Here is a 23,940-nt window from a genome sequence, read left to right as displayed (position 1 = left end):
CCAAGCCTATGGTTTATGGGCAATTGAAGAAGTGAATAAAGTGACCTGTTTAACATTCTAGCCTAGGCAATGCAAAGTCAGTACATTCAGCACTGTGAAAATTAGAAGTGGGCATCAGTCTTCATCTTCTTTTGCCTTTAACTAAAATGTTCAGAGCTCTTTGTCCATTATTACCTTATCCTACCACTGGCTGCTTTTTTTGCAGGAAAATTTATCTGTAGAAGTCTCTGGCAAAGAGTGGGAAAGATCTGTGTTAATAATTTATTCCCAACCTGCCTTGAGATGCGCCCTTGTGAGCTGCCAGGCTGTGTGAACAGAGTGTGACACTGTGAAGCCACTCATCAAGGTAGGCACAAGAGTAAGGAGGTGCCAAAACCCAGAGTCCAAATGAAGTTCTTCAAATAGAAGTGACAGTTGCCAGAAAAAAAGGCGGTTTTGCATTGGAAAGATAAAATGGTCAATACTGACTGTAAATATAATTTTTTTTATCCCAATAGAAGGCACAAAAAAAAAAGGCTGATTGCCTCACAATTTTCATTTTGTTATCTGAAATCCAAGAACTTCAGGATTGAGAAATTCTAATAAAAAACCAGCACCAGCTTTGCATCTGGAGAAGCAGAGACCAATTTTATTGCTGTTTCTGTAAAGAGCATTGATTTCTTTCATGGTGGCCTAGTGGTTTAATAAAGCTTCAGAGAAATACAGGTGTCTTCTGTTTATAATGTGATATATTTCAATTCACAGCTCCCACAGAACACCCTGTGTCTCCAAGCCCACTCACCATACATGGCTTAGCATACATGGCCTCTTCCAGAAGTCATGCAATTTCCTCATTATGTTAAGTACCAGATTGATCTTACATGAACATTTCATCCTATTCCAATTTTGCGCCTTCCAAGCCCTTATTTAATTAAGATGTTGTTAAGCATTTTCTGGGGTTGTTTTTATTTTTTCTTTTTTTTTTTTGGTTTTGTGTTGTTTTGTTTTGTTTTTCACTCAGCGTGGGTGTTAAAACAATTAAACTATAGGCCACATATACATCTCTTATTTCGTTACTTTAACCAGAACTGGAATTAATAAATGTTGTGCTAATGAAACAAATTGTCAAAAGACAATTAAACAATCTGCACAGTTTTCTCCTTGTGAGTTGTTGAACAGATCTCCAGATGAATTGTTGAATTGCTAGGGTATAGTGATTTTTTTATCTAGAAAGATTTCTCAGAATTCATTGCAAATGAACAGATTGTTACATCAAAAAAGGGGGAAAAGAGTCAGGTGGAATAACAGACAAGACAAGAAGAAAATACCACGTGAGAGAATAAAAAAACGTTCCTTATTTTTCAGTGACAGATGAATGCCAGCGTTGAAACCAATTCAGCTAACCAATACTAGATGGAAAATAATGTTCTCTTCGCATATTAAAAAAAAAAAAGGAAAGAGTCAGCTCATGTAACTTTCCCGGTTCAAATATTTTTCTTATAATTTAAGTTAATTGTTCATCTTTCTCTGTGGCTGGCAGAGTAGATACATTCCACTTCTGGAAACTAGTCTATAAAAAAAGAGTAGAAACTGGGTTTGGCTTAGCTTTTTAAAAAAAAACAACTCTTTGATTTGATCACTTGGAAGCTTAAACACTGGAAATAAATACAAGAAAATGAATATAAATATAAATGAATATAAGTGATGAATATCATGATGGCATGATGGAGATGCATTTTGTATATGTATAATGAAAAGAGGATAATTATTTGGAATGCAATTTTGCCTTTGTTTTCAAACAAGAGGCATTTTGATGCGAAAAAGATGGCTATGCATTAAACTGAAAGAATAATTTGATTGCAGCTCCGAGACAATCTAATGGTGTTGATAAAGAATCCCAGTAATATTGTCTAATACTGGGGATTAGCTTGGCAGGAAAATACCCAACCCAAATCTATTATACCACTGGCAATCACCACATTTTTAAAGCATGTAGGTATAACAGTTGCTCTGCCAATCTTCCAACAATCTGTTTATCACCAACTGCTTTTTCTCTAATAGTGCTTAGCTGGTTCCACAATCAGCAGGAGAAATATTGTAATTTGACATTGCTGTTGCCTCCAAAAAAAACCCAACATGTCATCAGTTTTAAGATAAAATACTGACAATACCCTGGTCTGGCTGCAAAGTCAGGACTAGGACAAGACACAAAACAATTTATTCAGAAGGGATGGTTGAGTGGGAGGAGAAAGCTCCAGGTGTTTGGAGACACCAAATGAAGTGACATGCCAGAGTTTAACTAACAGTAAATAAAGAAAAGGGAGTTTAAGCTGCTGCCCTGATTTCACAATTTATAACAGCAGGAAATTAGTAGTAGAGTGGGCATGGGTTTTGAGAAAAATGTTAATTATTTTGAGCTATGCCCTCAGCTAGGAAAATGAGATATGGAATGGCGAAAATCTATTTACAAGAGCATTCTCCAAGCATCTGAAACATCAGTTGCACTTTTTAAAATAATCTTTTCAGCCTCAGTGCTTCATTTTGGGTATCAGGCAGGGAGTTCTCCGTCATATCTTTTAATGCCAAAGAAGTGAATAAATGGTAAGTGGGGTGACCAAATGGAAGAGTGATCCTGCATTGTGTCCAGAAGGAGCCTGAGCACTCCAAAAACTTGCGACATCCTCTTCAAGGGAATGACAAAGGTAACTTTGAGGAAGCCTGTGGGGAATTCAGCCCCAAGTTTATGACACAGCTAGAAAAGTACACAATTTTAGTCGTTTCATCTATTTATCTTTCCCTTCATGTCAAGAAAATGCATTTTTTTCATTGCTAATGGTGGTGTTTTGTGTAAATAAATGTTATTTGTGCAATCTATGGCTTGTAGAGTCTAAGTCACAGCAGATTTTCAACAACTGCAGCATGATTAAGGTGAGTATTTTGTCCCCAAAAATGCACATTCTGTGCTTGGAGACACAAAATACTTCATATTCCTAAATTATGAAAGCAGCAATCCAAAACACTTTAAACCAAAGAGCTTAATTGTTGATGGCTGCATTTTGGAATACATAGGAGATTCAGAGTTATCTTTTCTGAGAGAAAACTGAGTAAAACAGTCCCAGCTCCTGAGAGAGGAGAATTTATCGCTAGAGTTCAACCAAAAGTGCAAGTAGCATTTGATGCATGATTCAAACATCACCTCTCTGCAGACATTATCACAGCAGGCGCTCTGAGATGGATGTCAGCACACCAGATTTTAAAGTGTTGGTAGCCGTGGTGTTTAGGCAAGGATAGCCCAACAATGACATTTACTCAGATCAGATCTGTTCGAGCCGTCCACAAACCCCAGCAATAATCCTAAAAGGCAAACGGCGGGCTTTGCGCCCCAGTTTTTCAGGCTTTCTTGTGAAAATCAGTGCAAAATATAAAGCAAATGTGCAAAATATAAAGTATGAAAGGGTAAAATATGAAAAAAAAAGTGCAAAATATAAAGCAAGAAAGGCCTGTGGAGAACATTCAAAGGGCATGGAAAGTTGACATGGTAAATATGATATTGGTAAGCCAGCTACTTCAGCAAAATCCAGAAGTCTGGGCTAAATGTCTGTCTTTAAGCCCATTTCAGGGTACCATGGAATCATCTTTTTTGGGCCTAATTCTTTGTGGAATGGCTGAGGGAGCAGGGCGTGCAGGCACATTTTCTTTCACACTCTTTTCCTTACAAATGTGTTTTGACTAAACTCCATGGAAGCAGCAGCAGGATGATAAACCTTTCAGTCAATGTGTTGTAAGGCTTCAATATAATACTCCGCGCTTTGGGGAAAAGAAAAACCACCAAAAACACCCACAGAGAGCTACCAGCAGGGAGAACAAGAATGAACAGATGAATTCAAATGATAGACATATCTCTGTTACAGAATCATTACCTACACTGGAAGCATATGAGACTGTCTCAAGTCATGGCCTGAATTCAGAATAACCAGACTGTAGCAGAAGGTAATGACCACCTTAAGCACTGAAGAAACAAGTGGATTTAATGCCTTTTGGGGTTTAGTTTTGGTGTGTTTTTTTTTTTTTTTCTTTTTCTTTTTTTCCCCCAAACATGAAATGCTAGGATCCTTTTTTTGAGGAAATATCATTATGTATAATGATTTTCAGGAAAGGGTAGATTGTGTGATATTCCTGTGGAATTGTTGAACTCAATACATAGCCATATGAAAAGCTAACTAAAAGATGAATATTTCTTCACAACTTTCTTTTTGACTGGACAATAAAAATTGTTCCTTATAGTTCAAAGACTTGAAGAGACAGCGCAAGTGATAAGACTAAATTTGCAGGTTCAGGTAAATTCAAATATAGAAAGACTGCAACAGCCTGAAAACTTTGAAAATATAAGGATTAACTATGCAGCCCCTTGCCATCTGTAGTTAATTAAAAATACGCTGTCATCCACAGGAGCAAGAACACACAACAGGAGATTTCTGTGGAGCCTCTGCACACCCTTGGTTTGACTGATGGGGCTAAAATTTGATGCAACCACCTCTCTTTCCTGTGGAAAAAACATTTTCATCTGCTTCTTCACCATAAAAGACAGCAATAAAGTGTTCATCCTCTCCACAAGTTACTAACCGCTCTTCCAACATGCTGCTCTAAAAGAATTTCAGCAGATTCTAGGATCTCCAGCTATTCCAAATTTAAATAGATAGGGCAATTTTTCCTTCTTTTTATGGAAAGTGTATAAACTTGGGAAAAAAAAACCCCAGTAATCATATTCCTAACTTGCTTAGCAGCTGTAGGCAAAAAAGGCTAATATGTCATAATTTGTATGTGGAGAGATTGCAGGGGGTTAGTAGCCATGTCTGGTGCTATTGAGGCTGCCCACTGAGAGCTGCACTGCAAAGTGGCAGCTGACTGAAAACACTGCTATTTTCAACAGTTCAAAAAATGTAAATGTGTCAGTGGCTGGTCAAACAAGCTCCCACACTGGTGATTTATTGAAATCCCTCACATTAGTGAGTTGTACGAATCACTCCTGGGCTGAAAACAACCCCTGTGCACAGGTTTATAATGGATTCAGGGGCTGAATCAATCTTGCTGCCTCCAGAAGGTAATTTTGGGCAGCCTCAATTAGACAAAGATAATTTCTACGCACGGGATTCGCTAAGGTGCACAGAGCTGGCAGAAAATATGCTTTTCCAGGGAGCCTTGGAAGGATAGAGGGGAGGAAAATAAACTCATCTCTCCCAACAAATGAGGGGATTTCAGTGAATCACATCTGCAACCACCATTTTTGTTCATTAACAAAGGAAAACTGGGGCTAGTAGAGGCATCCCCTAGTATATTCTCCTGCATCTGTGACAACAAAAACATGAAGATATGTTGGGCTTTCAGAGCTCGTGGCAGAGTAAGGAGGGCTAAGCCAGAAACAGAAGAATTTGGATATAAAACTGAACCAGAGGAGCATCTCCATGCCTGAAACACAAAGAAGACAAACAACTGGGAAAATCCACATGAAAATTTACCTGCAACCACTGTGACTGGTCATTGTGGCCAGAGGTCCAGGCATTAACTTTGCCTTGCTTGTCCAGCCGGGCTTTCCTGGGCTCCCAGGCGAACATGTCCATGTTGAGGGTACGGAAAACGCTGGAGGCAGTGATCTGGAAATCCTGGATGTGTCCCGATTTCATCCCCAGGGGCTCAGAGCAACCTGGAAGAGCAGGGCAAGATCAGTGGCGCTACCTGCTTATCTCTGTCAGGGGTTTAGGTTTTTTTGTTATGGCAGAGGAAACCTGCAATACTTGAAGAAAAAGATGTAATCAAGGCTATTGTTGAAGACACTCGAAAACAAATAAATGAAAAATAGTCAATTTCAGGCACTTTGTTTCAACAATTTCTTGGGTGAGTCAAAATCAAGATAGAGAATTCAACATATTTTATCCTGGCATAAATTTATGAAGCGAAACAAAATGAAAAGATGACTTTTGTCTGTGCTTATCTTATTTTTATTTTCCTCTCCCACAGGAAAATACTGTTTTCCCTGTTCTGTTTGATTTTCCTTATGCTTTTATGCCACCTCACAACCACCATGTGTTTGCTTACTGAACAAACATTTTTTTCTTAAAAACCAGTGCTGCAGTAAAATGTTAAAAAGCACTGAGCTCTTTTACACTTCTGAATTATTTGACATCTAGGTAAAAATCCAGAAAGCCCAAAATCCCACTGAAGGAGGAAGAGCCCACAGAAAAACGATTGTGGAGGGAGGATGGTAGGAGGATATCACTTAGGAGAAATCAATAGTTAATGCCTTATTTGTTTGTGGACATCCCACACCATTGAGTTATTTTGCTGTAGAAAAGATAGACCTTGGGCTTCTCCCTTCTCTGTTCTGTGTGAAAAAAAAGATAAAAATAAAAATTGATAAGTGGCTTTGTGTTCCTCTGTCTTGCTGCTGTGTGCTAAGAATGTGGAAGGTGCATTTGGATGCAGAAGAGGGAGGAAACAAGATGAGGCAGCACTGAAACAGCAGGACTGGAAACGAGAGAAGGCAGATGAGCTGCATGGTTCTAAGATTTAAACAAAGAAATCAGAAAAAGAAAGGCAAATGGCTGAGAGAGAGAAGGCTGCTAAGAGGACAGGAAAGGTGGATGCATGGCTGCAGGAGTGGAGTGACAGTTGATAATTGGGGCAAAGTGAAAGATGGAAAAGATGGAGATGGGAACATAAAAAAATAAGGTGGTTTCTCATTTCCTTCCTGTCTCAGCAGTCAAAAACCCGCATATGTGCAGTTATATTATTAACAACATGAACTTTAATGCAGCATCTCCTGTATTTAAAATTTGAATATTGACATACTTCATGTTAAATTAAGAAAAAACCAAAAAATAAAAAACAAAACCCAAACAAACAAATGGAAAGCCAAAAGAAAATAGAGCTAACTTTTGAAAAAAAACCAAAACCCAATCTTACATAACTGATTCTCAGTGCACAAATGGAAATGGCACACCCTTGTCTGTGGAACGGACTCATTCAAAAACACAACAAAACAATTTTCCTGGGAGTGGGAGGAAGCAATTGGTAATAGAAATAAGAGAGACTAATCTGCTGCTTTGGAGAGGGACTTTGCTTATTATTAAATTCTGAAGTATCACTCCAGGATCACAAGGACTGTCAGCAAGAATGTTTCATCCGAGGAATGCTAAGGAGGCTCCTGTCACAAAACCATGGGTTGTCAAAGCTGTGACTCAGTGCTGGCCCAATCCATCAAAACCAGTTCTATCTTTTCTGGGTATTATTATTGATTTATGAAGCAACAGCTGTGCCTGCCTGTGTGCCTGTGCATGCGTGCATGAATTAATGGGATTTTACACTCGCCTGCCTTCTCTGTGGCCCCAAAGGGGGTGGGAAGGCAGTTGTTAAAGGCAACGGGAGAAAGTGAGAAGAACAGTGAGAATCTGAAGAGGCAAACGTGGTGCACACAGGTGTCAGGATGTCTTGGTGCTGTGTCACAGAGAGCAGCAGCTTCCCAGCCCCTGCCACAGGAGATTGTGGCTGTTTGGATGACAGAGACATAACCCACAGCACAAAGGACGGGGTCATCAAACCAGCACAGGGCTTTGTGTCATCCCTCACAGGTGTGCGTTTATAACAATGCTTCCGTCTCCCTGAAACATCTCCTCTTCACTGCACTGTACCTTTAAACTTGCTTTTCAATGTCCCTATGAGAGGATTCAATTCCCATTTTTCTTTTTTGAAATCTGTTGAAGTTGGAGATAGCTGATGCAGAAACATGGCTACATCCAGTGGAGCATCTTAGGCTGGAGTGTTTGAGATGCTTTGGATGCCTCCATCTGTGATAAATTATACCTGATACCTCTGTAGGTTTAAATCTAACCAGGTATAAGTTTGCAGGTCCTATTTGGTCCAGGATGGAATGGGAGAAAGGAAATAATGAGAAAGAGTGGGAATTAGCACCTGAAAATTGGAGGCATAAACACAAAGGCTTTTCTCTGTTGACTCTTCAGAGGGCAGAATCTTTTACTTTTCAGTCTGCATCCATGCTATGCCCCTCATCTACCTCTTCATTTGAAAAAGCTCAAACCCTCAAAGGAAATATTCAATATCCAATGTAGCAAAGGCAAACCCACAAATGGATCTGCATGCAACAGTCTGCATGAATCTTGTTCTTGGAAAAAGATTTGTGCAGTGTTGGCAAAAGCAATGTATGTCAATTATTTGAGGGCAAAGGTAATTTTGTTTTGATTTATACTGTGATATTTTTTGTTTTTAATAATTGAGATATTTAAAAATTTTTCATCATATTTTTGAATCATAGAATGGTTTGGGTTGATAGGGACCTTAAGATCATCTAGCTGCAAATCTAATTCCAACTCCTTTCCATGGGCAGGGACACATTTCATTAAACCTTAATGCTTTAAAGCCCCGTCCAACCTGGCCTATAAATAACAAATATAGAATTCCTTTCCAGATTATAGAGTTCTGAGGACAAATGAGGAAAGGGTAACCTATCTTTAACTGTAGCTTTGATAAAGTCCCCCTGTGTGTCACTTTTGTGTGAATAGTGCCTACAGGGACTGCTAGTGATGCCTCAGGTTTTAGCTTTGATATTTTTCGGATTCTGTGCTGCTTTATTGGGTGGGTCTGAGCTTCATATGAGGGCATGCTGAGCTCTGTGCACAGGGCAGGGAGACAAAACAATTCCTGCTCCAGCTGGGCACCAAGGACAAATGATCCAAATCTCAGCCCAGGAGCACAAACACCGTGGGCTGGAGAGAGAAAAACAAGCAGGGTGGGACTGCAGGGGCTAAAGCTGGAATGGGACAATGAACTGCAAGATGCAAATGGAGCAGAACTGATCCAAGGGAGAGAGCCCGGGAGCGCTCGTGCATTTTGGGGCCATTTTGATTCATTTTGGGTGCAGCCCTGGCTGGGCTCTGGTGCTGCCCAAGGTGCATCCATGGAGGAGACCCTTTGAATAAATCCCTGCTTTATTCTGGAACTCTGTCCAGCCTCTGTTCTAGCTCAGCCTTCACAAGGCATCATTAGGATAAAGAAATAACTACCAGGGAACAGCATGCCTGAAGGAGATGAAAATTACCCACTCAGGAGCTTTCTCTGAGGGGGTCCCATGGGGATGTTTAGGTTCTGGGGGCCAACATCCCTCTGCAAGAGCTGAGAAACCCCAAACACCAAGAGCTGGCTGAACTGGTGCACAGAGGAACCAGCAAATGTGACTGTGAGCAGGGGCTGCCTGCAGGAAGGCAGATGCTGGAGTGCTAGAGTGAGTTCCATGAGTGAGTGACGCTGTTGTGTGAGCACTGATCTGCTGTTAAAAACAACAGCTTGATGCTGCTATTAATAACAGCCTAATGAATAGAGGCATTCTAACAAGCAGTAGCTGTGATCTGCTTCTCCCCTCACATCAATACTCTGTGGAGGGAAGGCAGGGCAGGACACAGAGTTGTGCAAAACACAAGCAAGGCAGGAACACAGGGCCATGAAAATTAATGCCTAATTTATTGAGAGTTGGCTCCACTAGCATTGATGCTGACTGTGGGTCCTGGTAAGTAAAGCTATTTATGAGACTAAAGCAGATTGCATTGAACATTTTGCTGGAGTTTGTCCTAAGAGGTCAGCTTTTATGATGATCCAATGCTGCAAGTCTCCCTCTGTTTATCACTCACTCTCTTCTTTCTCACCAGGCAATGTTAGAGAAGGCAGATCCCTCAAATTGCCTTTCCACCCAAGGCAGACCACCTGGAATTAAGAGTGAATTAGTCTGTGTAATTACACCTTTCCTTCAGTAAGGTTGGAATTGCTCTGCTGAGCCTCAGCTGTCCACAGTTTTAAGAGATGATGACCTTGACACTGTTAGGAGACCACTGAAATTAATTCACTTCACTAGCTTTTGCAGTTCTTTGAGCAAAACAATTCCTAGTCGTTCTGGCAAGGACTTACTCTAAATTGTGGTTCCAGAAGTGGAAGACATAAAAAAAAAAATCTAATAGAACAAAGAAGCTAGACAGGATTTTCTATTTACTCTTAAACCTATCTATATTGGAAAAGGGCTACACCAAGATTAATGCATTAACTTTTCATTTCTGAATCTGGTTTTGACTGAGAATTGTTTAACTCCAGCTGTTTTGATGTATCACTCATGAGCTGAATGACTATTGTTAGTAGAGTAAAGAGGCAGCCACATAAAAATCACTCCTAAATGAATCAGTGGGGTGCTCCCACCAGTAAAAAGGTTTATCTCTTGGAAAAGGATAAAACATTACATGCTTTTTTGAATTTGTAAGGGAACACAGTTCTTGCAGAAGGTGGCTAGAGGTCAGGCTTTACATTTCAGAGCTTTAATAAGAATCTGAGGGAAGGTTTATATTGGGTCCACTTTTTCATTTACTTTTTGCTACAAGATGCTATCTCTGCTTCTGCTAAACCCAGAAAACAAATCCAAACTGAAATCTTGATTAAAGCAGCCCAACCAAGCTGTGTCTTATTGGACTGGTCCTCAACAGCAGGGGAAGCAGGCTTATCCCTCTGAGGATGTCACACAGCACAGGGGTGGTGTCACCTCACAGCCACAGGAGAAATTTCCCACATCAGGTGTGACAATTGTTGCTGCCAAGGGTCCCTAGCAGCTCTGGGGCTCAGGAACAATTTTCAGGCCTTGGGTGAGGCTCCCTGCCTTGTAGTCTGCTCAGGGTGGTACATTATGAGTCCACATAGCCATCAATGCATGTTAAAACTGCTAAATGACCATCCCTGGAGGTGTCCAAGGACTGGATGTGGCACTCAGTGCTTTTGGGCTGGGTGACAAGGTGGGGATCTCTCACAGGCTGGACCTGATGATCTCAGAGCTCTTCTCCAGCCTCATTGCTTCTGTGATTCCTGTGACCAACTGGAGATTAACCCACACAGGAAAAAAATTATGAGGTGTTAATGGGTTAATACCACACAGCCTTGTTGGGACACATTCCTGTCCCACTGCAAGTGGCCATCATCACTCAGCTGAGCCAAGTGCAGCGCTGCTGAGGGCACACCCTGAGTGCTGTCTCCAGTTCTGGGCCCCCAAATTTAGGAAGGACATTGAGACACTGGAGCATGTCCAGAGGAGGCAACGAGGCCTCCTCTGGTGGGGCTGGGAACACAAACCCTGTGAGGAACCACTGAAGGAGCTGGGGGTGCTCAGCCTGGGGAAAAGGAGACTCAGAGGTGACCTTATCACTCTCTACAACCCCCTGAAAGGTGCCTGTGCTCAGCTGGGGCTGGGCTCTTTCTCCAGCAGCACTGACACAACCAGAGCACACAGCCTCAAGCTGCACCAAGGGAAATACAGGTTGGATATTAAGGAAAAGTGTTTTCCAGAAAGGGAGATAAAGTTCTGGAATGTTCTGCCCGGGCAGGTGGTGGAGTCCCCATCCCTGGGTGTGTTTAACAAAGCCTGGATGTGGCACTGGGGGCCAGGGTTGAGTTGAGGTGTTGGGACTGGGTTGGACTCAACGATCTTGAAGGTCTCTTCCAAGCTGGTCATTCTGTGATTTTACAAGTTAGCTGAAGAGGATAAAAGCAACTGGACAAACTCAGGCTGGCCAAGCGCATCTGGCGGCGGGGACAAAGCGCGCGCGGTGGGGAGCGGCTGGAGGGGATGGAGGGGATGGAGGGCTGTGGAGATCCCACCTGTGAGCTCGCAGCCAAGCAGCTCCATCCTGAGGGTGCAGTGCCTCCTGCACACCTGGGGGTACAGCCGGACGTACTGGGCCTTGATGGGCGGCGTGAAGGAGTTGGCGTACGGGGTGTTGTTGTCCACGTTCCCACGGAACACCTGCGGGGAGGCAACGTTTGCAGCAGCAAAAAAAAAAAAAAAAAGTGTCAGGAGGAGGGTCCCTGGAGTGCCAGTGAGTTCCCTTGTCTCAAAAGCACCTGAATTGTTCTGTCTGTGAGAGGTTTTCCCCAAACTGCAGCTGGTTCAGCGCTGCCAGTGCCTGACACAAGTTTTCCCGGCAGAATGTCCTGCTGTGCCGTATTGTGATGGGTTTGCCACGTGGGCCAAACCAGGGTCTCTGTCTTGTCCCTCTCAGAAATTGAAGCTCCTAATGCAACTAAATTATGCCTTCTTTTCTTGATTAATATATGAAATAGTTGCAGTTCAATTAAGCCTGCAATTATTTTCTCTGATTGGCGTTTTTTTTTCCCCCCTGGTTCCAGAATTCCCACTGAAGTGCGCTGTAACCCTCCCGTTGATCACAGAGGGGACAAATTAAACCCATCAGCATTTTTCTATTCACCCCTGCCTCTAGCCAGACATCCCTGTGCTGCGTTTCTCCCCTTCATTATGCCCCTCTTCACACAAAATCCTTATTTCCTAACAGAGAAACTGCATCTAATGCAGCACATTTTGCCTTCTATGCAAACTTACACAGCAAAAGGTTTTTTTCCCTGCTCTGTGTGCACAGCTCCATCAAAAATAAGTGGTAACTATAAACTGTAAACACACACACCCCGCTGGATGATACTGTTTGTGCAGTACAGAGATTAGCATTGATGAATGGGCTCTGTGTTTCCAAGGGTTAAAGCTAATCTGCCAATGCAATAAAACGAAATTGAAAACAGAGCAATGAGTAATTACTGGTAAACTAATTAATATGAAAATCAGTTAAGTGTAATAAACAGGATTATTCTAGCTTGGGGAAATAGTATTTATGCAACCATCAATTAAAGTATAAGAAATTCTTAGCAGAGAGAGATGCAAATTTGTTGATTTTTTTTTTCTCCCACAGAAAAATGATAACAGTGAAACCTATATCATACTGCCAGGCAATTAGGCTTAAATACCCAAGACATCTCATACTTCTGAAGGCTGCTAAACCATGAGATGATTTCAGTAACAGATGACTTTATCTTACCATGTCTTCCTTTGTGCCTTTTACTTTGTACATTGTCCATGACTTCCCATCATTACTGTAGGCAATTTTGTAAGATTTTACGTATTCTGGACTTCCAATCCTCTTGGCACCTTGGGTTATAACTCCAGTGACTCGCATCTTCTTCTGCAGGTTTATCTGAAATAACAGCACACTGTTAATCTGACGGACACAATCCTTGATTCCTTTAATTCCCTCTTTTTTTTTTTCCTAAATGAAAGGAAAAGAAACATAGCTGTAGAATTTAAATGACTGTTTTTATATTTACATTAATTCTTTTGATCTTTCATGGATTTCATGTGCAAATGTATAAAGCAAATGAATGAAAAAATTGAACCAAAAGCTTGAACTATGCTTATTTCCTGTATGTGTGCACATTTATTATGGATATACAGAATATTACTGGGATATTGCTTGGCATATAGGGTTACTCCTACATATTTCATACCTAAAAGGGAAATGAAACAGGGTGATAATTTACCAAAAGCTATATCTTCTGTTCTGTTAGAAGCCAATTTGCAATACTATACAACAGGCCCTCAGTTAGCACCGAGTAAAACTTCCATGTGAAACTAAAACTACATGGAAGTTCTGACAGCAAAGAAATTAGGCTTTTTCTTGACTCTCATTGAAAATTCATATTCCTAGTGATCAAGGCTGAAAATTCCTCGTGATCAAGGCCGAAAATTCACATTCCTTGTGATCAAGGCTGAAATGCTAATGGTAAAGCAGTCAATACCAAAATATCAATCAGTGGATGTGAACACTCCTTGTGTGCTTGTCTGAGCTGAACACAACTCCTTGAAGTACAAAATGAAGATTTGTTCGGAGTGGACAAATTCAGCATCACTCCAGCAGCCTTAATTCTGCCTGCTTTACTCACCTGTGGCACGGGAGCAACTAACTCAGGGTGAGATACTCAAAACCCAAGGGTGTCAGACTCAGTCTGCGGCAGCTGCGCCGCCTCCCTCTCAGCTGAAATCTGTGACTTTTGCACCAAATGAAGCTCAGCAAAGAGCTGCCACACCGTGAGGGCTGTGTGAAGGTGCAGGCAGTGCAAAGAGAGGCGTGGAGGTACTGGAGAGCGAGCAACTGGGACAGGGCGAGTAATACATTGCACTGCATTAGCGCTTGTCCCCTCAAAAATGAGTTTTGTCTTTGCTCCCCAGCGGCTGGAGCTGACCCAGGGCAGTCCCCACTGTTTGGAGCAGCAGTCCCAGCACAGGTGTGGGAGGACTCAGAGGCAGATCTGCTGTCCAAATACCTTAATTGCTTTATTGTTTGCATTGGGGCCTCAAGACTTTCTCCCCCTTGGTAATAAAATCTAACCTCTGTGAAGGATGTAGGATGATCAGGCTTTGGTGTTTTAAGATCTCTCTGTGTGCACAATAGGAAACCTCTGATTTCTTTGTCCAAACTGTAGAATTTTGTGGTTTCTTCTGGGATTTTTTTTTTTTTTTTAATGAGTCTAGCTATTTTTGTGCTACTTTTTTGGAATAGTTGGCTTTTGGTGTAGTTTTACCATAGTTCTCCCTATGGAGAAAGAAATTATTAAACACCCACAAACTTTGTATTAACAATGTGTGTTTTTGAGGTTTAGACCCATTGAGACAGGAGAAGCCTCTACAAAATCACCAGATTTTCTACAGGATCTTCCCCACAAATACCAGGAAAACTCAGGAATATGTGCAATTCCAGTGGGGAGAATGGACTCACAACAGGAATTCAGACAGGTATAAATCAGAAAAGATTCATTACTTTTTTCAACCTTGGAAAACTTCTTTTCCCCAATTCCTGGTCCCCCAGAGGGGAAAGCAAAATAAAATAAATAAATGCAACATAAGAAATAAAACCAGGCTGCCCTGTTATATTTGTAAAAGGACAGCTCTAGAGACTACCATTAGTCCCATAACTACATTAAAAATGTAGCTAACATGGAATAGTATCCAGTTAAAGATTTATGTAAGTCTCTTATGAGTAGTTCATTCTCTATGTGGAATTTCAGAATATTAATTAACAGGCAAGTAAACCAATTTTCCATGTATTTACAAAATTGCTAATAATGAAGTGAATACCATCTGCAAAACTAAATTAGAAAGCACAGGGAAACAGAAACCAGACATTGATTATTTGCTGACTGGTAGCATCTTCACATTTCACTTCATGGGAAGAGGAAGGTATAATGCAACACTAAACAAATTTTGTTTGATCCAGTGGTGCAGATAACTAGTATTTTTTAAGCTTAATCACCAATTTTTCAATTTCCAGGTAATAATCTTTGGGGTTTTGGATGAGAATTTATGGGGATTTTATTTCCCTGTTTACTCTCAAAGAATAATTTCTAATGAAACCATGGCATTAAACACTGGATGTCCTATTCCTATTTGCAGAATCTTTCCTTTTAGAGGATTTCTTGATCATTGTCCATCATTCGAGTCACAAACTGAGTCGAATGAGTCACTTTATTTTTAAGCAGTATTGAACTTGATGCAACATAAGGAATAAAACCAGGCTGCCTTATTTCCCAAGCTGTACACATCCTGTCAATGTTTGCAGAAAAATCCCAATGAAGTGGGGAAAAAAATTCTTTCAAATGCCCATGGCTTGCTTATATAGAAATCCCTCCTGGGCTAATGCCATGCTTTTCAGTGAATATGGATACATCAGGAATTAATTTTCCCTTTGTCTCTTTGGGTTCTTTAATGTGTTTTAAATTTTTCAAGTTCAAACTCAGCAAAAATTGAAAATACTGCAACTTTAGCAATGGCTGTAACAAGGCAGGGTCCAAACTTTTTCCTATTTAATATACTTCAGTAGGAAGCTCTGAAGAAATGGGAACTACATCCTCTATCACTAAAAGCTTTTTCAAATGTGATTTCTGTGGCAACTGTGAGGGAAAAACAGATCAGGAAGCTCTGCTTTTTGGATTAAAATCCACAAAGGACAGAAAATTATGCATTTTAATTACACGTGTGATGATGTTCTAAAACAAAGAGGTGAAAGTCACCAGGATAGGAGCAAAAGAATTATATATCTTTTTTATAAAGGTAATGGATTTACTTCTTAAGGATCCCTTATCATTACCCAGATGAACTGGAAGAAAGCAAGGATGAAAGAAGATCAATAGTGTTTTGAGAGATTTATCTCAGTAATTTAAGTAATAAGGCACGGTAAAGGCCTTGCAAGAAGAAGATGCAGGCATAGACATTTGAGGAATCTACTTACAGAGAGAAAGAAAGAAAAGAAAGAAAGAAAGAAAAGAAAGAAAGAAAGAAAAGAAAGAAAGAAAGAAAGAAAGAAAGAAAGAAAGAAAGAAAGAAAGAAAGAAAGAAAGAAAGAAAGAAAGAAAGAAAGAAAGAAAGAAAGAAAGAAAGAAAGAAAGAAAAAGAAAGAAAGAAAGAAAGAAAGAAAGAAAGAAAGAAAGAAAGAAAGAAAGAAAGAAAGAAAGAAAGAAAGAAAGAAAGAGAAAGAAAGAAAGAAAGAAAGAAAGAAAGAAAGAAAGAAAGAAAGAAAGAAAGAAAGAAAGAAAGAAAGAAAGAAAGAAAGAAAGAAAGAAAGAAAAAGAAAGAAAGAAAGAAAGAAAGAAAGAAAGAAAGAAAGAAAGAAAGAAAGAAAGAAAGAAAGAAAGAAAGAAAGAAAGAAAGAAAGAAAGAAAGAAAGAAAGAAAGAAAGAAAGAAAGAATCAGTTTTACCATTTTAACATTTACCATTTAAATTTATTTTAGGAGCAATGGATTCAGACTTGACACTTGACCTCTGCTCAAGGGCCTGCATTCAGCAGCCCCTCAGAGGGGTCTCCTGCATCCAGTGACTTCCATGGGATTTGACTCACCCCGGATATGCTAGGGATTTGGCTGCAGTCCAAGCACACCCTGTGCCCTAAAACCTTATGGCACAAAGAACTTTATGAAACTCAGATAAGGTTCTGCTTGACACCTGCAAGCTGTGGAATCTGCTCTGATGGCCTTTGCATGTCAATGAGGAGGATTTCTGGGACTGGAATGAGTGATGAACACGGAGTTGCTCAGGTAAAACTGTGTGTAAAACGAAGCCAGTAGTCAGATTCTAATGTACTTAAATCTGACTCTACAAGAAGTGGATTATGCCACCACATGGGGTGCAAAGTCACTGTGCTGGCGTGGAGGAAAGCACAGGGAGAGCGCAGGCATGGAGCCAGCTCAATTTATGTGAGTTCAGGGACTGTGGCAAGAAACACCACCTCAGGTCCTCTGCTGGGTACACAATTGCATGTTGAATTCATCCACGTAGCCAAAACAAATCAAATAAAAGCACTTGAGGCAGATACCCTCTAGAGCAGTGTATGACCGAGAGCTGGGGAATAAAATCAACTCCTTTAGTGTAAGAAGTCCCTGAAATTCCTTTTAATCTTATTTGTTTCAACCACCGAAGTCCTGCCAACTGCATGATTACACAGAGCACGCTGATGGTCACAGCAGGTTACAGAGTCATGGCCTTTCTCCACAGGAGGGGAAAAAGGGACCAGGCTGCCGTGCTCACTGCTCTCAGCACTGGTCCTGCAGGAGTGATTATCCAGTAAACAATTTTCACTAATGCTCTGGACTCCAGGGATTCATTCCAATCTGTTTGGAGATGCTAAATTGTTGTCTACACCGAGGAAGACATACCCAATCAAGATTTAACTGGCACCTGGAAAAAATCCATATTGCAAAGGAAATAAACAAGGAGGACTTTTTCTATAAGAGAAAGTGGTAATATGAACAAGGTAAGTTTAGGAGCTCCTGTTGATTGTACAGTGCACCATTTTCAGAGGCAATTCAGAACCAGTCCTGCAAATCTGCATGGTGTGTGTGCTGTTCCACTGGTAGCTGTGAGTTAATGCAGGAGCTTGTTTTTCATGAGCAAGTCCAAAGGGCTCCACAAAACAAAGGCCATCAGTAACTTCTCAGCATGGTTTACAAACCTTAGAACCGTAGGAAAAAAAAGAAAATTACATTCAGAATCGTAATGTGTAAATGTAACAGAACAGCAGGAACTGGGACAGCTCCAGTGGAAGGTGCTCCTCTTACAATTTATGATCAAATGCTAGCATATTCACTTTGCAGAAGCTATAAAATGGGCAAAAAGATTAATAAAACCACCCAACTGCATCCATCTTATCTACATTATTGCAGGCAGGAAAGGAGAAGAGGGATGAGAAGACAGAGTGATTTTAGGAAGACCCCTGCGTGATGCTCCTGGACAGAATCCATAGCCATATTCCCCTCATTTGTTATCTCACTGCTAGCAAGAACACTACTAACATTTCCTGCAGAACAGCCTTGTCTGAAGTGTTCCTCCAGAGCAAGCTTTCCAGAAATGCTCACATTAAAGCCTACATGAAACCTTGGGTCTTTGAGACCTTAAATGTAGTTTTAGATTCATAAACAGAAGTGCGTTTTATGGAGAACAAAGGTGTTTACCTGTTTCAGTTATGAGATGGAATAGTGTTGTCATAAATAATTCTTCATCTTTTCTAGCACAAAGTAAATATATCTTTACAGCTACTCACCATTACTCACATAAAAACAGGGTTGAATAAGAGATCAAGGTTATACTGGCATTAAAAGATTTATTACAGCAACCCTTCCCTGCTGATCTCATCAGGTTTTGAAGGATTGAAATTTAATTTTTTTTGTCTCTTCTCTCTTTTTTTTTTTCCCAAAGTCGTAATTCTGACAAAGCTAGATAGAAAGCACCCAGACAAACATTTTCTGATGAAAAATAGGGATATTAGCCAACAGAAATGTTTTTTAATAAACCCACGAAACAAACAACCTGACACAATCCCCTCAATACTGGGAAAGTCACCGAGTCTGAAAGCTCCTTCCAGTGCTTCCTTTTCAGTCCCCAAGGTTGTTCCCTCCAGTCTGAAGAGGACAAACTGCTGTTTCACCCTGGTGCCAGAGCAGCTGCAGAGCTGGGCTGGTGATGAGGAGCAGGAAGGGCACAGCAGGTCAGTCACTATTAACTTCCCCTTGCAAAGCCTCGCTGGCACCTGCACACGAGGTGCTCATCTGTCTTGCCTGTCTGTGGCTTTTTGATACTCTCCTAATCAGCACTGTCAGCAGAGCTCCCCTGGATTTAGTTCAGGGCATTACTGCAGTCAGCACAGTGGCAGTGATGTGTGTTTTAAGCAGCACGCAGCGAGGATAGGCAGTGATTTATCCGCAGCAGCACCCTTGCTGACACGCTGGAAGGGGGTCTGCCCCACGAAGAAAAAACATGTTTTATTGTAAAATATTCATGTGATAGTGTAAATCGTTGTCCTGCAATAGGCTAGGAGAACAAACGTTTGTTACAGGTTGCTTTGAAAATTGTAATTCCCAGCGTTGTTGTGGGATTGCACCTTGAGGACAGACCAGTTAAACACTCAGGTTGTTTCTGATCCCAGCCTATTTTGTTTCACTTATGTGGCTGCAGGTCCAGCAAAGCACCCTCATAACTTTGCTATTACATCCTCTGAAAACTCACCCCCCTGCTGCTTCCAGTCTATCACACCTCCGGGTAAGAACAAACACCTCTCAGGACTTCCCTCTACCCACCTGCATCTCAGCCTCAGCTAACCCTCTAAAAACAAACTCCATCCTCAGTGAGACTTATTCATGTACCTGCTTTAAATTAGACACGCAGAATCAGAGATGCAAATTGGACCAATAATTTAATTTGCCTGTCTGTGAAGAGATCAGAATATAGGTTAGACCCTACTTGTGTGGAAAACATAAATACAAGGATTGTTTGGCCCATGTAATGCTAATGTGGAGGAACATATGTTATGAGAATTATCAAAAAGCATCTACTTCATTTGGCTTTTGTTGAGAACTTTCAGTTTATGCCTCAGAGAGTTTACATAATTAGACAGACTAAAAAACTTGCTTAGTCTGTTCCTTTTTATTATTAAGTCATTATTTTAGTCCCAAAGGTAGGTGTTATGAATGCCATTAACAGGGTTATATGAATTATTCAAACACTGGCATGTTTAGACTGCCATTTCAAGAAGGGGCCAATAATCAATCTCACGTTGTTCAGAGGTTTGCAGCCCTGAAAAATATAATTTTATTTGCAAAGTATTGATCAAATGAGTATTAACTACCTGAAACTCAATGTTACCTAAGAAACACCAAGGTCATTTATTGCTGTTATTAATTTCTTCATATGCTTTGAACTTGTGAAAACTCTTCCTGCCTTTGGAATGTTAATGGCTCTCAGAAAGAACTTCCCCACAATGTCTGGAAGACATCCTGAAGAATCAGCCTAAGACTATGTAAATAAAAATGTCAGTGAAAATATCTGCATGTATTTCCCCTTGTAAAAGAGCTTTGATCAACAGCTTGTAGATCTGGAAGTTGTGATGTCAGACTCAGGTCAAAACCACACACTTTTCATCCCACGTGAAAACTGTCTTCCTTAGGGAAAAGAAGTGAATTCAAAAAGGTGCAATATTAAAAGCACCGTAAAAAAAAAGAAAAAAACACTCAGGGAAATTTCTGGTTGTGAAATAACTTCAGATATTGAGAGGTATTTTCTCTCACACACTTTCCATCTCTTTTTATGGCACTTTGGCAGATGCAGTCTGGTAAAAACTTTGAAGAAAATTATGATCTTATCTCAAGCCCCCAAAAGGAGAACTGGGAAAAATTCCCACTCTGGCTTCAGTGGGCTTTGTTGAGGTCCTATGCATGTTCCCAGACCAAGAAGTCATGGAATTATAGAGTTTCAAGGTTTGAAAAGACATCCAATGTACTGATTAAAGGAGTATTAACCATCTGAAATCTGAGAGCTCTCAGGAGATCACACTTTTCTGAACCTATGAGATCCCTACTGTGAGATCCCATTGCACATTCCCAGAATAAACTTATCTAGTGATAACAGTGCTATCAAATGGTGCACAAGGCGTATTAAGGTATGTATCTTTATCCCCTTGCTTCATGGTCAAGGTAATCCTAATCAATCTTTGGGGATAACCTGTTAGCTGCTGAGACACTGGTTTTGTGGAAAGAGAGAGGGGATGGACACAAGGGGAGTGAAGGGCTAGTGAAGCACACAGGGGGCAGCGGCTGTGTGACTGATGAAAAAAATGCACCACTCAAATGATTTTTGGCCCACAGAGGCTGTTACAGAACACAGAAAGTTGGCTCAAACTATTATTTTTAATTTCTCCTGAACCCTAAGAAATTGGCTATTTGTTGAATCCCAACACCACCCATAAAATATTTTTTATTATTAATTGAAATATTTTTATTATAAGTGAATATTTTTATTATTAATTGAAATTAGGACTCAAAAGTAAAGAAAAAGTTCATATAGAAATGTTAAAAGCTACCCTTTGGTGAGATTTTCCCTATTCTTATGCACATTTTTCCTCAAAATATTTTTCCTTCTACAGAAATATGCAGGCAAAAGATTAGGTTAAAAAAATAAACATTGTTTGGTTTTGTGATAGACAATCTTTGAAAAGTTTCATTGAAACAATCAAGGCTTGAACTATGTCTTTTTATCTTAGCCAGTCATTGAAGAAGAAGGTTCTAAGAGTGCAAGAGTAAAATATGCTCCCATTTTTCAGTTCACAGATTTCGTGTGTGGCTTAAATTGGAAGGTCTTTGAGATGACAAACACATGCCACCTTTCCCAGAGGAGATCAAGGAGGGTGAGTTGACTTCAGCCCTGGTTGTCTGTGGCAGTTCTCATGGTGCTGGTGACTTTCTGTGCTTCCAACAGCCATGGAAGCTGAGGTGAGACAAGCTTGGATTGAGAAATGGGTGAGCAGCAGGTCCATAGGGCTGTAATCAGTGTCATGGGATGTGGCTGGAGATGTGCCACTGCTGGTGTCCCTGAAGGTTCAATACTGGGGCAAATACTTGTTTAACTTGTTCCTCAGTGGCTGGATGAGGTGTCCTCACCAGGTCACTAACCACATATGGCTGGGATGAGAGGCAAAAACCCCTGAGAGGCTTCAGATGCTTTGAAATTGTGAAGCCCTCCAAAGGGACCCTGACAGCTTGCAGAATCAGGCAGGGAATAAATGTCTGTAGTGAATAAGGGAAATGCAGGTCCTGCCCCTGGGCAGGAACAGCTCCAGGCAGCAGCACAGGCTGGAGGGGACCTGCTGGGGTGGCTCTGTGAGGAAGGACCTGGGGGTTCTTGTGGGCAATGAGCTGTCCCTGACCATCAGAGCGTCCTGGGGGCAAGGAAGGTCCATGGGATTTGGGGGGACATTGGGAAGAGCATTGCCAGCAGGTCAGGGAGGGGATCCTGCCCCTCAGCTTGGCCCTGTGAGGGCACATCTGCAGTGCAGTGTCCATCTGCTCCTCAGGACAGGAGGACAGGGAGCTCCTGGAGCAGCCCCAGAGGAGGGAAGGGGACAGAGGGGATTCAGGGAAGGCTGAGGGAGCTGGGGCTGCTCAGCCCGGAGAGGAGCCCCAGCTGAGAGGGGCCTCAGCCCTGGCTGTGCCTGGCTGTCCCTGTCTGTCTGTCTTTGTCTATCCCTGGCTGTTCCTTGCTGTCCCTGCGTATGCCTGTGTCCCCCTGTCTGTCCCTGTGTCCCCCTGTCTGTCCCTGTGTGTCCCTGTCTGTGTGTCCCTGTCTGTGTCCTTGTCCATCTCTGTGTGTCCCTGTCTGTCTGTCCCTATGTGTCCCTGGCTGTTCCTGTGTGTCCCTGTGTCCCCCTGCGTCCCCCTGTGTGTCCCTGGTGTCCCTGTCTGTCTGTCCCTGTGTGCAGAGGTCAGAGCAGGCCCAGGCCCTGTCCCAGGCCCAGCCATAGCCCCAGAGCCCCGGGCAGGGCTGATCCCAGCCCAGTCTGTCCCTGTCTGTCTGTCCCTGTGTGTCCCTGTCTGTCCTGTCCATCCCTGTCCATCTCTGTTTGTCCATGTATCTGTCTGTTCCTGTGTGTCCCTGGTGTCCCTATCTGTCAGTCCCTGTGTGAAGAGGTCAGACCAGGCCCAGGCCCAGCCATAGCCCCAGAGCCCTGGCAGGGCTGATCCCAGCCCAGTCTGTCCCTGTCTCTCTGTCCCTGTCCATCCCTGTCTGTCTGTCCCTGAGCATCCCTGTGTGCCCCAGGCCCAGCCATGGCCCCAGAGCCCCGGGCAGGGCCTGAGCTCGGCCCAGTCTGTCCCTGTCTGTCTGTCCCAGTCTGTCTGTCCCTGTCTGTCCCAGTCTGTCTGTCCCTGTCTGTCTGTCCCTGTCTGTCCCAGTCTGTTCCTGTCTGTGTGTCCCTGTCTGTCTGTCCCTGAGCATCCCTGTGTGCCCCAGGCCCAGCCATGGCCCCAGAGCCCCGGGCAGGGCTGATCCCAGCAATTCCCCTCACAGGAGGCAGAGCCAGCCCTGAGCAGAGCCCAGAGGGGCTCTGGGGCTCCTCCCTGGGAACATTCCAGAATTCCCTGGGCACAATGCCCTGGGCTCTGGGCTGGCCCTGCTGGAGCAGGGAGGTGCCACCAGCTGAGCCACTCTGGGCCCTTCCAAGCTGGCCCATCCTGGGATTGTGCACATATGCCTGCATACCACAAAAAAAAATCTTAATATCCTGGCATGTAGTCTTACTTTATCTTAAACTTTGTTCCCTGAACCTTAACTTCATTGAAATAACTTGAAACAACACTTTCCCAGAAGTCAAGTCTAGCAGGACAGTAACAATGAGAGAGGATCATTTGGTTTTCCAGTTTTCAAGCTAATGTTTAGAAGGTAAAAATTATTCATTTGACTATCACACATTAGCATGACATCATCTCACAGATTCGGATGCTGTCATCCCCACAAGGTGACTAGGAGACCCACACACCATTCCATTATGGACCACCACACAGGTGCTGGGACGCCTTTTATTTGCTTCTTCCTGATGCAATAAATGATGTGGACACACCTTTGTTCCTTTTGGTGTCACCACTTTCCAAGACTTGACTGCTTTTACTATCAGAGTGGCAAATGGGAAAAAAAAAAATCTAGTTGGAATGCACAGTGTTGCAGATGCAGGGGATAAATGTGTTTAAAGGTCCTGTTCCTTTAGTCCTTC

At 42.0% G+C, this 23,940-nt stretch overlaps 1 protein-coding gene across 1 annotated transcript in view; it reads right to left on the bottom strand.

Annotated features, from left to right (window-relative positions):
• Positions 1-23,940, bottom strand: part of EDIL3 (EGF like repeats and discoidin domains 3) — a 242,858-nt gene that overhangs the window by 45,645 nt on the left and 173,273 nt on the right. The window contains exons 7-9 of the mRNA XM_036402712.2: positions 12,900-13,055; positions 11,674-11,818; positions 5,496-5,680 (exon numbers count right to left, since the gene is read on the bottom strand). Coding sequence (XP_036258605.1) covers positions 5,496-5,680; positions 11,674-11,818; positions 12,900-13,055 — 486 coding nt within the window. The remainder of the gene's footprint in view (positions 1-5,495; positions 5,681-11,673; positions 11,819-12,899; positions 13,056-23,940) is intronic.

The sequence above is a fragment of the Molothrus ater genome, chromosome Z, assembly GCF_012460135.2.
Source record: "Molothrus ater isolate BHLD 08-10-18 breed brown headed cowbird chromosome Z, BPBGC_Mater_1.1, whole genome shotgun sequence".
NCBI classification, from domain to species: Eukaryota; Metazoa; Chordata; class Aves; order Passeriformes; family Icteridae; genus Molothrus; species Molothrus ater.
This window is presented reverse-complemented; position numbering and strand designations above follow the sequence as displayed.